Here is a 12,653-nt window from a genome sequence, read left to right as displayed (position 1 = left end):
ATTCCTGCTCAGTTGGAATGTGTCCCAAGTTCACTGAAGACAGAAAATCAGATAGCTTCTTCAATAAATAGAAAATTAAGACCGGAATTCCTAGCATTTGCTTCTTACTTGCAGAAAAATCTATATGAATATAGTATGTGTTAGACTTTTAGAGTGTTCTTTTGAAGTATCCTACCATGAAGGCCTTGCTGGTCCGACTAATTGATTCCTTACTCGCAGAGATCATCTTTTCTAGTGATTTTGCTGCTACTGATGAAATTAATTTATGTCCAAATGTCACTGGATAACTCTAGCGGAAGGATGCTTCTTCTTTTCTTGACTGTAAAAGAGTGAATTACTTTTTAATGACGTAGGCAGTTTCTGTATCTGCCTTCATATAAAGACCTTGGTGGAATAAAAATTGACAGAAGGTTCTTGAAAAGAGCAAAATGAGAAAATTTGTTTCTGTGATGTTCGAGAAATTTCCAGAGTTATTTATTCAACAGGCAGTACAGAAATACTAGTTCTGACTTAGGCTATGAAATGGACTACTAAATACAGAAGTGTACTGTATTTCCCATGAAAAAAAAACATTCTCCAACAATGCATTTGCTTACAAGCAGTAGATGAAATGGAAATGTAAGGCCCAGATCCATTCAGCCATTCCTTTAGTGCCAAAAAATACACTTGATATTCTGAGAAGTGCCTTCTGAACCTGTGCAAATACTGCTCTTTGCAACTACTGCGTGTAGAGGAAAGAAATAATTATTTTAGTATATGTTGTTTAGTGTTGTGGTTTCACCCAGTTAATACAACAGATTAATAGTCCAAGTAGCCTTTTTTTAGACAGAAAGGAAATTATAAGGCTCTCGCAACACAGATGTCTACTTGTGTAAGACAGCTCTGTTGCCCCAAGTTGCTTGAGTCCAACTTTTGCTAGTGTCATAAAAGAAAAGGATACATGGGTGATGAACTAGAAAAGAAAGACACAACAAGAAATAACATCTGGAAACCTTGAGTAGGACAAGGTGTTTTGAAAATGACACCATCACAAGCTGTTTGTAAAAACACAGTCTGCAATAAACAACCTGCCAAACAGCACTAGAAACAGTGCTGCACTGCATACCTAAGCAATAAAATGCCTTTAGCTTTCACACATAATCATAAGCAGACAGGCTCATCTCAGCTGTCATCTCCACTGGCCCACCCTGGACCCATTCTCAGCAGCAAGTGCTGCAGTCCATTTGCTGACAATGGTTTCAGAGCAAGTATAAACACACCTGAACTGTTTTCAGCACCATCTCCACAGGGCTGACCCGGCTCGGTCTGGAAGCAATTTCAGCATTGTCTGCACCAGTGCTCAAGTTGTTTTCGTCACCTTCACAGCTGTACCAACATCTGAAAACAAGCACAGATGGAGCAAGCAACCATCACCAGCCTGTGGCAGGAACAAAGCCTGAGGCTTTTAATCAGCTGCATGTTCATTGGGGTTGTGTAGGGCTGACCTGACGAACAAGTTGCAGACGTTGTTGTGAAATGAAGGCCAATGCAGGTGTGAATGCCAGCTTTCCAGGGACAGGTATTTAACAAGGTCACCACAGTGCAAACTAAAACCAAAATCATGGGGGTAAAACATTTGTACTTTCATTCAGTAACACAGATCAAGATGCCATCTATCAAACACATTTTGTCTTCCATCAAAGACAGAAAAAGCCTTCTATCATGCCCTGAAATACCACCTCTTCATGACAAAGTTATCCTTGTTGCATTTTTCTCAGCTGACTATATCTGTGGAAACTGGGATCTCTCCACGCTGGGTACCTATCAAAAGATGTGACCTTGGCTCTGAAGAACATAAACTCCCTTCCTTAATGAACAAATATATCATTACAGCAAATCAGCACTAAAGAATCATCTGCAGATCCTCAAAATATACCTTTATTATACAAAAGTCATTCCTGTGTGGTTTATTTGAAGAAGATGCTAGTGTTATGCATGACACTGGTCCTCTGCCAAAGTGCTTTTCTGGAAGTCCCACGTGGCATCCCTGACCCTTAGGGCTAGATGCAGTTGTGGAAGACTGGAATTTAAAAATCAGGACAGCTTTCAATGCATGTGGAACTCGGATGGGTAGGAGAGGTGGAGGATTGTTCTGAACAACTTGCACTTGCAAATAAGAAGGCTCTCCAGCCCCTGGCAAGTAAATGATGAAGCAGTTTAAAAAGAAGGCTAGCACTGGATCGGCGGCAGGAGAGGAAGAGGGGGAGATTCTTGCACCATGGCAAACTCGTGGAGAGCATCAGAAAGACAGAAATGCAAGTGAGACGTATTCAAGGAAGCAAATACCAGGTAATTTCAAGTTACGCACTGAGTAAGAGTGGATAGAAGAAGGCAGAAAGAAGATTGTAATCTACAGATGCTTAGTGTGGTGGACAGTTACTCACAATTATGTCTGAAGCACAGGAGCCTGCATTGCTATGGTGATATTCTGGCAGCCTGAGCTTTGCCCAAAAATCAACACTGAAGGTGAAGGAAGAATCGATATCCAGCAGAAGAAGACAGGCAAAACACAGAAGAGAAATTCCTTCACTATGAACAAGGGGCAATCTGCACTGAAGTTTTCCGCAAAAGAGTTTATGAACTGAAAGGGCAGACAGCTGTGCAGATTCAGATTTTGAGAGCACCTCTGACCTCTCATTTTATTTATTGACTGGACTGACTATTTTTTCATCTGTCAGCCATGTTTGTCAGCCATATACTTCCTGCCTTTGGGCTTCACTTTGCCTTCTCACTTTTTGGAATTTTTTGGCTTTTCTGTGATTGCTGTTTTAACTATTACCCTTCAAAGGAAATTACTGGAAGACACAACATGCCATTACAGAAATAGGGAAATCATGTTTTTTTCATAGATTCTATGTGACTGGTGAAAGCAACAGTGTAAAGTGCTGTTACACAATGCATTGCAAATTTTAAAAAACTCAATCTGGTCCTTTCATGAGGTGGAATAAGCAACAAGCTGATATACATTTTTGCTAGCCCTGATTCTTCTTTTTTTTCAAAACAGACAAACAAAAAAGAGTTCCTAAATTTTTTTTCTCTGGTGGATTTTTGCTGTAAATTTTGCAAAGTGTTATCTTCGGGGAAGGTTACACTTTTTTGCCCCTTTTCTGATCATTTTTCACTAACCAAGAAGTCACTTAAGGCACTCCCATCTCCATAGGCCAGCAGATGTCAGTCTGTTAGTGCAGTGGTTTTGGTGTACTATTGCTTATCACGTTTTTGCCCTTTAGGTGCCAACCTGGATTCACTGGAGCAAGATGTACTGAAACTCTGCCCATGAAAATCCAAAACCAAGAAAGTATGTTAAAATAATCTGAACTTTGCTTTCTTCCCCAACTACAGCAACAAAATCAATAGTACTTGGTGTTTTCACAGTTCAGCTGGAACCGGCCTCTTTACACACTAATTAATGACCTGATTTTCTAAAGTAAAATCTGTACACCATAGCATTACTGACCTCCAAAATGTTTCTCATTTGTGTGATTTTGGTCCTTCCATCCGTTTGCAGATGCATTTGTATTGCACACACTGGCAGCTTTCTTGTTTGGGAGACTGCTTTAAAGTACAACCCTAAAAGAGCAAACTCACAGAGATGAGTGATGTACAGATCTTGTGTCCTTGCTGCCTTGTGGAAAGTGCATCCTAAAAGCAATTTGGGAATTTGGAATGGTGAATTTCTCTCTCACATCTCGAAACACACTTTGATCTGGATTGGTTTGGTTTTGGCTTGGTTTTTCAGGGGGGGATTTCTTTTCATTTCCACGGACCAAATGAGTTGCTCTCAACATCTTGAGCTATTTTGACATGCTAAACCGAGATTCCGTCTCTGAAAGTGAACTCACCAAGTCATATCAGTTCACGCTGAAGGAGCTTCTTTCTTAGCATATATTCACCTCTTCTCTTTTCTCTGTTTTTTCTCTACCATTTTTTTTTGTTTGTTTTTCCTCTCAGGTGCCCAAATGAATTTACTGGTGATCGCTGCCAAAACTACGTAATGGCCAGCTTCTACAGTACGTCCACTACCTTTCTGTCTGTGCCGCAGTAGAAGCATGCTCAGTCGGTGCTGCTTTCTTGTCGCTGCATCTTTCCTCCAATTTTTTTTTTTTTAATCTGTAACTAGATTTGTTGCCTAAGGCCTAATATTGATTGTCTCTGCCTGTTGCATGAAAATGATAACAAAAAGCAATTGCAATGCTCTCCTGGGTTGTTTGGCATTGAGGTTATGGGGTAATGCAAGACTTAGGAACGCTGTGAAATTAACACTGGTGTGATATGGACTCCCCACTGACATCAAGCAGTAAAAGTGCAAAAATGACGTTTTGAAAGTCTCACGTTTTATTTGCCACAAAAAGCTTATGAGTCTCTCTACAGGGCAGTACTCCCCCAACAAAGGGACAGGTAGCTAATCCTCTAGTTGCATATGAGATTTGTATTCAAACCTACAAATTAAAGGTAATTGACATGCTTACATCATTTCTAGTGAGCACAGGCCAAACAGGATCAGTTGTTGTTCCTCCTCATTGTCCAAGTTTCAGCACAGAAAGAAAAAGAAAAGGGGGAAAGATGGCATAAACAGTGGGGTCTGACATACTTACTTGTGGATAACAGGTGGAAGAGATAAGTATTTCAGAGCCAGATTAATTGGCCAAAAAAAGGTACCAGGCAGACACACACACACACGGAGGACTCTGTGTCGGACTGTTGGTAGAATCAGCACTGCAGTCACATATCTCATAAGCTTTCCCATGGAGGGACGGGTTAATTATTATTACTTGTCAGGGAGGAAACAGAAGGTGCACTGAATATTTATTTTCTCTCATTGGCTATAGCAAAGTCAAAGGTAACACATAAGAAAATTGCTTAGATCTTACCATTTAATGCATGCGTACTATTCATAATTAATTGTTGCTGGCATCAGAATGTACTATGATCTAAGAGCTTTATTATAGGAACTATTTTTTTGATGGATTACTTGCCAGCACAGAAGATTTCAGAGACTATAGGCTAGCTTAATTTAATTTCCATTAGTATATAAGACAAAAAGCTGTTAGCATGTGCTGGACATTTTGGAGCCTGAAGGGATGCATAGGTTTTCTCTTATACTGATGGATGAAAAATGTCCATACATAATTCATACTGCCCATCATGGAAGCTACCCATGTAAATCCCAAGGGTGCTGACTGAAGACCAGACCTTCCAGCATTCAAGTGTGTATTTTATGCCTTGTTTTAAAAGCTTTATTAGTGTGAGTTATTTTTAAAATGCCTCTGGTAATATGTATTTGGAAATATTTAAGCTGTTACAGTGTTTAAGTTTATCAAATGTTAGATTTAAATGGCCATTTCTGTGTATTGTGGCAAAAAGAGCAGTTAAAGTTTTCTGATCTTAGAAGAATCATTTAAAAAGACATGATATAAAAATATAAAATCCATTGTTTGCTGATTAATTTTTCCTGAAAACTATGGAAGAATTGTATGTTGATCATAAATTCATTTTCCTACCCAGAAAAAAAATATATTTTGGTGGGTTTTCCTACATTAGTTATTCAGTTTCCTAACTCTGGTTGAGATTTAAAAGGAAACTTTGGACAGTAGACACCAGGCTGAGATTTTCTGAAGTTGCCTCCATGGAAGAGGCATAGATGCCCTTGCCTTGCTGCAAGAGCTTTTTATGCTCATCTGTACGTACTTAGGTTGGTCCAGCCCTCCTCTCCTTGAAATGCACTGGCAGAAGAGCACACCACTACCTACCTCAGGCTACTCCGAGAGCCCCAGGTAATGGCCATGAGACTCTGTCACTTCTGCCTAGCCTGCATCGGCAGTATAATGTCAGATTTCTTAAGCCGCTACAAGTCTTAAAATTACACTTTTGGAAAGGGTCCAGTGAGGGTACATTTATAATTAACCAAAAAAAATCAGTGAAGAAGCATTTATATGACTTTTTATTATCACACCCAATGCAGACCAGCACATACAATTAAAATGGAAACTTAGAATAAGAATTATCTTCAGGCAAATGTTGCATTTAGGGCTTAAAGCCAAGTTCATATTTTGTACCAAGTGTTGCGGGTGATTAACTTAGCTCTGTAGATACAGCTTTTGCAAAGTACAGAGCAAATTGGGATGATAAACAACATAAGTGTCAGTAGGAAACAAAAGTGTACATGTGAACTGTACAGTGCTATTTAATTTTACTTGCGTTCAGAAGGGTCTGTCTTCATTTGGAAAGAAAGAGTCAATGGGGTTCCATGCCAAGTGTGCTTATGAGTTAACTGATGAGTTACTATCTTAAGGCTCTATATTTGGCTGTTGAGAGAAAGTTAGCTTCAGAAATCTGCCTGAGAGTTGGTATTTTTAAGAGGTCTGAAGTTACAATCTTTACTGAGGGCAAGATCAAAACAAGGGTGATGCTAAGCATTTTGGAAATCCCCCATCCCAACAAGAGGGCAAGGCTAACTAACTGGCTTATCTGGGCAGTGGTTTGGCTAGCCCTGGAGGACTCGGTTATTATGGTGCAGTAGGTTGAAATAGGTTGAAAAGGGAAACAGGAAATTAGGTAGATCTCTGTTTTAAGAAAAATTCTTCCATAGAAATGTCCTTCCTTTCTGTAGTGGAAATGTGAGCATAACTGGGAATGGACGTGAGGGAAGCACATGTTAGGCTGACTGTCCCTTGGTTTCCAGCTTTGCAAACACACCAAACCATAGGACAACCTGTTGTGGCTGAGAGGTGATGGCTGTTAGATTCCCCACTGCCACGGTCACCTCTACCACTGCAGCTATGTAGTTTTTCGACTTCAACTGGTGCTTACCACCACTGCAGACCAAGGGAAACTAAAGAACAAACTGTGCTAGTTTTGCTCATCTCTGGAGTCTGGCTGGCACACCCTGTAATGTCCTTCCTTTGAGCACAGCAGTCACAGCTTCTACCAGGTGTTTTCCCCAATACTCTGGCTTTTTGCTGCGGCAGTTTTGACTTTGATGGTAGTGTTCCACTCTTGGTCTATAAGTCACCAGAAGGTGGTCCACAAATGTTGCAAAAATACATCTATTCCATGCAGAATTATTTGCTGCATTTGAATAGTCATGCATTCACTCCTTTGGAGGCAAGGAAGCAAGGCAATGGAAGAAAATAAAAGTAATGAATTAACATTAGCAGCTGTGGTGCGTTGGCCTTGGCTGGATGCCAGGTGCCCATCAAGCTGCTCTATCACTCTCCTCCTCAACAGGACAAGGACAGAAAATAAGATGGAAGAAACACATGGGTCAAGGTAAAGGCAGTTTAATAAAGCAAAAGCAGAGGCTGCGCGTGGAAGCAAAGGAAAACAAAAGATTTATTCTCTACTTCTCATCAGCAGGCAATGTCCAGCCACTTCTCTGGAAGTGGGGCTTCAATACATGTAGCAGTTACTTAAGAAGACAAACGTTGTCATAATGAATGCCGTCCCTCCTCCTCCTTTCTCTTAGCTTTTATTACTGAGCAGACATCATATGGTATGGAATATGCCGTTGGTCAATTTGGATCAGCTGTCCTGGCTGTGTCCCCTCCCAAGATCTTGCCCACCCCCAGCATACTGGTGAGGGAGGAATGATGGAGAGCCAGCCTTAATGCTGTGCTAGCACTGCTCAGCAGTAGCCAAAACACTGGTGTGTTACCAACACCTTTGTAGTTACCAAGACAAAATACAGCATTATGAGGGCTACTATGGGGAAAATTAACTCCATCTCAGCCAGACCCAGTACACAAGTTTTTGGCTAATTTTTATGTAGCTGTGCATGAAAACTGTTATAGAAACACTTGCACAATGATCCTTGGGATAAGAAACACTGGCAGAGCCTCGGATTAATAGAAGGTTGAGAAAACTTCTCTAGCGCGTAATCACAGGTAAACTCTTTGTCCTCCAAGTTATCCCAGATGGGCCATGGAACCCACTCAAAGGGCCAGTTGGCTTGCTGCAATTAAATACTTCACTAGTTAGGAGTGATATATGTATTGTGAATATAGAACAACTTGCATGGCATGCTGTCAGCCATCTCGGGCGTGAATTGAATCTGGGCCCTGCCTTCCTGAAGGCAAGTGTTTCAGCATGGGATACCATTTTAAACTATGTCCATTTCAGTCCTGCCACCCTTGCAGAGAAAGAGGGACAGTATCGAGACAGGCAGAGGGAAATTTCTGTTTAGATGACAGCCCCTGCCTCATATGGTCAAGATGAGCCTTGCTGAGAAACTAAAGAGAGCAAGAGTTGCATAAAGCTATGATATTCTAGAAGGGTGACCAAAACTGCTGTTACTCTAACAACAGCCTCTATTTTTCAGCCTTTCCACATAAACTACAGATCTCTAAAAGAACATTTTTCAGCAATTCTTCTAGCTCAGTATTTCTTAATTTATATATATTTCTCAAGTGGTCACATCTGGATGAGTGTACTAGACAATCTTACCTGGAATTTTCATTTTCTAAAGCTTTTCAGTACCCTAAATTTACTCTTTATATGCTGAGACCAAAACTCCTAAATGATACAGATTTGAAAAATGTCATTGTCCATCTTCCACTCAAGGTTAAAGAAGACAGTTTTTCACTATAAACTGCTCCGTTAATGCTCATTAAATGCTAAAATTGCTATGATAGAATACTTTAATTAAGAAACATCATTTTCTATACTTCTGAGACTCAAATAAGTTGTAGGATAACCCTTTTACAGAAGTCACAGGACTTAACATCCCAAGTTCAAAATTGATTTTGCAGCCTGAGTATTACTGAAATGAACCAAGATTTAGGATCCAAAGTGGATCCTAAGCCTCATGAAGAGACACAGCATCCCAGCCCCTCAGGCAGAATTGGCCAACAATTCTGTTGGGTTCTGTTCTGTGACGGTTTGGGGGCTTTAGTTTGCTTTCAATTCAAATTACGTGAAAAAGAAACTGTTAGAATTTCTCATTACCCACAGGACACATTTAATAAGAAAACTAAACAATGATTTAAGAAATGTGGCACCTTCATGCTTCAGAGATTAAATCGGTTTCCCTGGACCTCTCTGCTCCTGCATGCAGTTGATTCAAATGGATCCTTTCCTTGTCAGGTGCAAAGTCTCCATACAAACCTGCAACTCTGCTCACCCCTAATTGGGCAGCACCATGTCCCCAGGCTACCCACTCACCTAAGTCTATAGAATACCCCCCCCCAAATCTTTGCTGCCCAGCACCTGTGGCACACCACTCATGAACAGAGCATGTCAGGCGTCATAGGCCTGTTCTGTAGACCGTGTACCCCTGTACCCCAGCATGCTACAGTATATCCAATGAGTTGTAGTTTTAAGTCACTTTTTGGAAAAAAACTGCATCCCAAGCATTTTTACTTCCAATACTGCTCCCACAAAAATCACATCTAGAATTAAAACCGAACTGTTAAAAATAATTAGTCGTGTTTCTTCTTAGAGCACCTGGACAAATATTCAACAGAAACAACATTGCACATAAAAAGTATGCAATGGTATTGCATTAGATAGGAAAAGATCAAAAATAATTACATGTTTATAAAATGAGAAATGTTGGGATATTCTGCTTTGTTTTAATCAGGTCTATGGAATGTAGCTAGGAATATCAAAGATAAGTAAGAGCAACATGCCATCTAGGTTTGAATAAGCAATGCATGTTTCTTCAGCATGTCTTTTGTTAGGGCTTTCAGCCAGAATATATTCCCATTTTAAGTACCAACTTCCCATGGAATTATTTGAAACAGAAAATGCATGATATGAATGACCCCCCCCAAAAATTAAATTACATCCAGTCTAGGCATCCTTCCTATAGGCAAGCATAAATACAGCAATATATATGCATGGGCATGTCATTCATTTAATTGAAGACTTAACCAAGCTTTCTACGCAACTAATGTATATTGTTAGCAGTGTTCATCTAGGCATGTAATACTGTCTCTTTACGAAGACACCTGGATGGATTCCAACTTACTTAACCCTTAAAATGTTACTGACTGGCAGGAAAGAATTGGCTATCTCCATGTTTTATGTGTACAAACTACATAAAAATCCATGTGGTCAGAAAATTAGGATCGGATTTAAATTTCACAGCACACAAGGACAAAGAAAGTGAGAGCTACCATGGTTATGGTGTTTGCCATGTGGGAAGGGCCTCTTAGGGTACCTGCCGGGGGAAAACCTGTGTTCCTCCTCATGCCCAGCTACTGGGGCCTGAGGCATGTTATCCCTGTAAAGAGCATCAGCCCATGCACCACTCATCAGCTGGTTCATCCAGCCAGCCAGTGGATGGTTCTGCCGAGGCAGTGCAGCCCAAAGGCAGGGGAAAAGGGGCTGGCTTCTCATTTTCCAGAAACAAGAGCCCTGCTGCAGTCAGTCTGCAAAGTTTGAGAAGGGCTCCCGATGCTGAGCAAGCAGACCCAGCCACCCCCAGGTCACAACCCAGAAGAAGAAGGAGCTGCACACCAAGGAAAGGAACAGGGCCAGAAGGGAGGTGAAGCATCCCTGTGCTCTCACGGTCCCATCTCAGGCCATAACCCCTTTCATCTCAGTAAGATATTTAAGGGTTAACGGTTCCTGCTTTGTTCTCTGCACTGTGGCTGTTCAGGTCCCCCGTATGTATTTTGGTGTGTCACCCTTGCAGAAGGTCTGGTCGTGTAGTTTTACAGAGGCACACTTGAGCACTGCCCACGTAACCACAAACCCCTTTGTCCTGTCTCACGTGCAGACATAGAATAGCTGTAATTCTCATATGTGATTTGTTTTTGAGTACAGTGTATTGCTCTTTTCTGAAACTTTTTCCTTTTTCTTTCTTTTTTTTGTCAACTTTCTGCATTGGCAGAGCATCTTGGGATTGAATTTATGGGTATGGACCAATCATTCCTTTTAGCCTGCAGATTTTAGAGCCTGAGAGATAAACCCTTTTTTATTTTTCTTCTCCATCTCCCCCTTTCAATTCCTAACCAACTTCTTTATGCTTTAGAAGGGATCATACAGCTATAACAACAACCCTTGTCAAAATGTTAGCTGAGATCACCTCACTAAAATGGTAATAGTGGTAGGATATTCCAGACCTAAGGAGTTCTAGGAATTACCAAAGTAATAATAACAGTGTACATTCATTTTTCCTCTGTATAATTTTGACTAGTTTTGACATTTGTTTTTGGTAAGTTCTTCTAGGGTTGCCAGATTTTGGAAACACTGTAAGCATTAAGCAAAATTACTAACTAGTCTATAAAAAACAGATGAGCTGTTATAGCCACTTAAAATTCTGCAAATTTACAGTTTTAAGTTCTGGTTTCCAAGTAAAGTTTTATGTCTAAAGCCACAGCTAGGTATGTAAATCACATGCATATATATATGTAAATGATATGCATATATACATTTGTATCTAGGTCTGTAAATTGGAAGTGAACTGAAAGTTTTTTAGGAACTTAAGTAGAGGTTTACAGCTAGACTCCAGATCCTCAAGTCAGCAAATATAGTCAATATTTCTAATACTATTTCTAATACATATTGCACCCAACCAAGAACATCGTCAGTGGGTACTATTTTTACACTTCAGCTTAAATAGAATAGAAATAGATCTTATAAGTCCTCTTAATGAATAGACTGTACTTATCTAACTAACATTTAGTAATCAGGGGTACAAATAATGCCTCTCTTGAATAGGCCAACTTGGAATTCAGGTCAGTTTTAGTTCGGCATCTCCTAAAATTGTCGGTAAATGAGACAAGGCAGAGTGTGATGTTTTTCACACAGTTTTAGTTCATGTTCTTATTAAAAATTTCCACACAAAGTGTCATTAACTTAAGCTGTGAACTGTGGAAAACCCATTACAAGTACAAATTTTAAAAGTCTCTCACGACCCAGCTTCTTGTTATTATTATTATCACAAGATAATATTAATTCTCACTCATAAGTACTAGATTGTAGTAGAAGATATATAGTTACATTAACATATGAGGAATTAAATTAAAATCCTTTAAAAGACTGATGTGCAAATTTTGCTTTATATATGAAATTACATCAGCGGAACTACCTCTTGGACTGAAATTCTCTTTAAAATCCCCAGAGACCTGTAAGGAGAAAAACTTTAAAACAGAGCAAATTTAAGACCATATATCTCATCAATTATGTATAAATTAGGGTAATGTGAAATTAATTGCATAATGTGCATGTTCAAAAGGCTGCACATAGAGGGATTTAATATCTTTACTTAAGTCTCACGTTGATTTGATTTTCCTAGCATTCTGCAGGGGGGAAAAAAAATGCATTCAAAGGATATTTAATACTTAACAAGCTAAAACCTTTTCTAAATCCTCACTGCACATACATTTCTCTATAGACTTTTCCCAAAGGCTGCTATTAATGTTTTCCAAGCTAACTTGACAAGAGCTGCAAAGACAGTGCGTGTTATTTTGCTGGGCGCCATTAACTGGCTCTGCCAGTGTTAACACTGGTCAGAGAGCGGGCAGTTTTTGGGCAAGACCCGGTGTAACTGTGAGTGCCCCACAGGAGTTTGGTCCCTGCTTCACAAAACTCTTCCGGCCTCAAGCAGAGAGGCCAAGCCTCATCCTCGAGGCACCACACTGCCTGAGGAGCTGCGGCCAGGATCCCCG

General features: G+C 40.1%; 1 protein-coding gene across 2 annotated transcripts in view; it reads left to right on the top strand.

The window, feature by feature from the left end:
• NRG1 (neuregulin 1) overlaps positions 1 to 12,653 on the top strand; it is a 29,580-nt gene that overhangs the window by 2,899 nt on the left and 14,028 nt on the right. Inside the window, exons 2-3 of one of the 2 annotated variants that reach the window (XM_010288703.1) lie at positions 3,991 to 4,049; positions 10,874 to 10,897. In XM_010288703.1, the coding sequence (XP_010287005.1) occupies positions 3,991 to 4,049; positions 10,874 to 10,897 (83 nt within the window). The remainder of the gene's footprint in view (positions 1 to 3,990; positions 4,050 to 10,873; positions 10,898 to 12,653) is intronic. The other variant, XM_010288704.1, reaches the window with a different exon arrangement.

The sequence above is a fragment of the Phaethon lepturus genome, unplaced genomic scaffold, assembly GCF_000687285.1.
Source record: "Phaethon lepturus isolate BGI_N335 unplaced genomic scaffold, ASM68728v1 scaffold23636, whole genome shotgun sequence".
Lineage (NCBI taxonomy): Eukaryota > Metazoa > Chordata > Aves > Phaethontiformes > Phaethontidae > Phaethon > Phaethon lepturus.
This window is presented reverse-complemented; position numbering and strand designations above follow the sequence as displayed.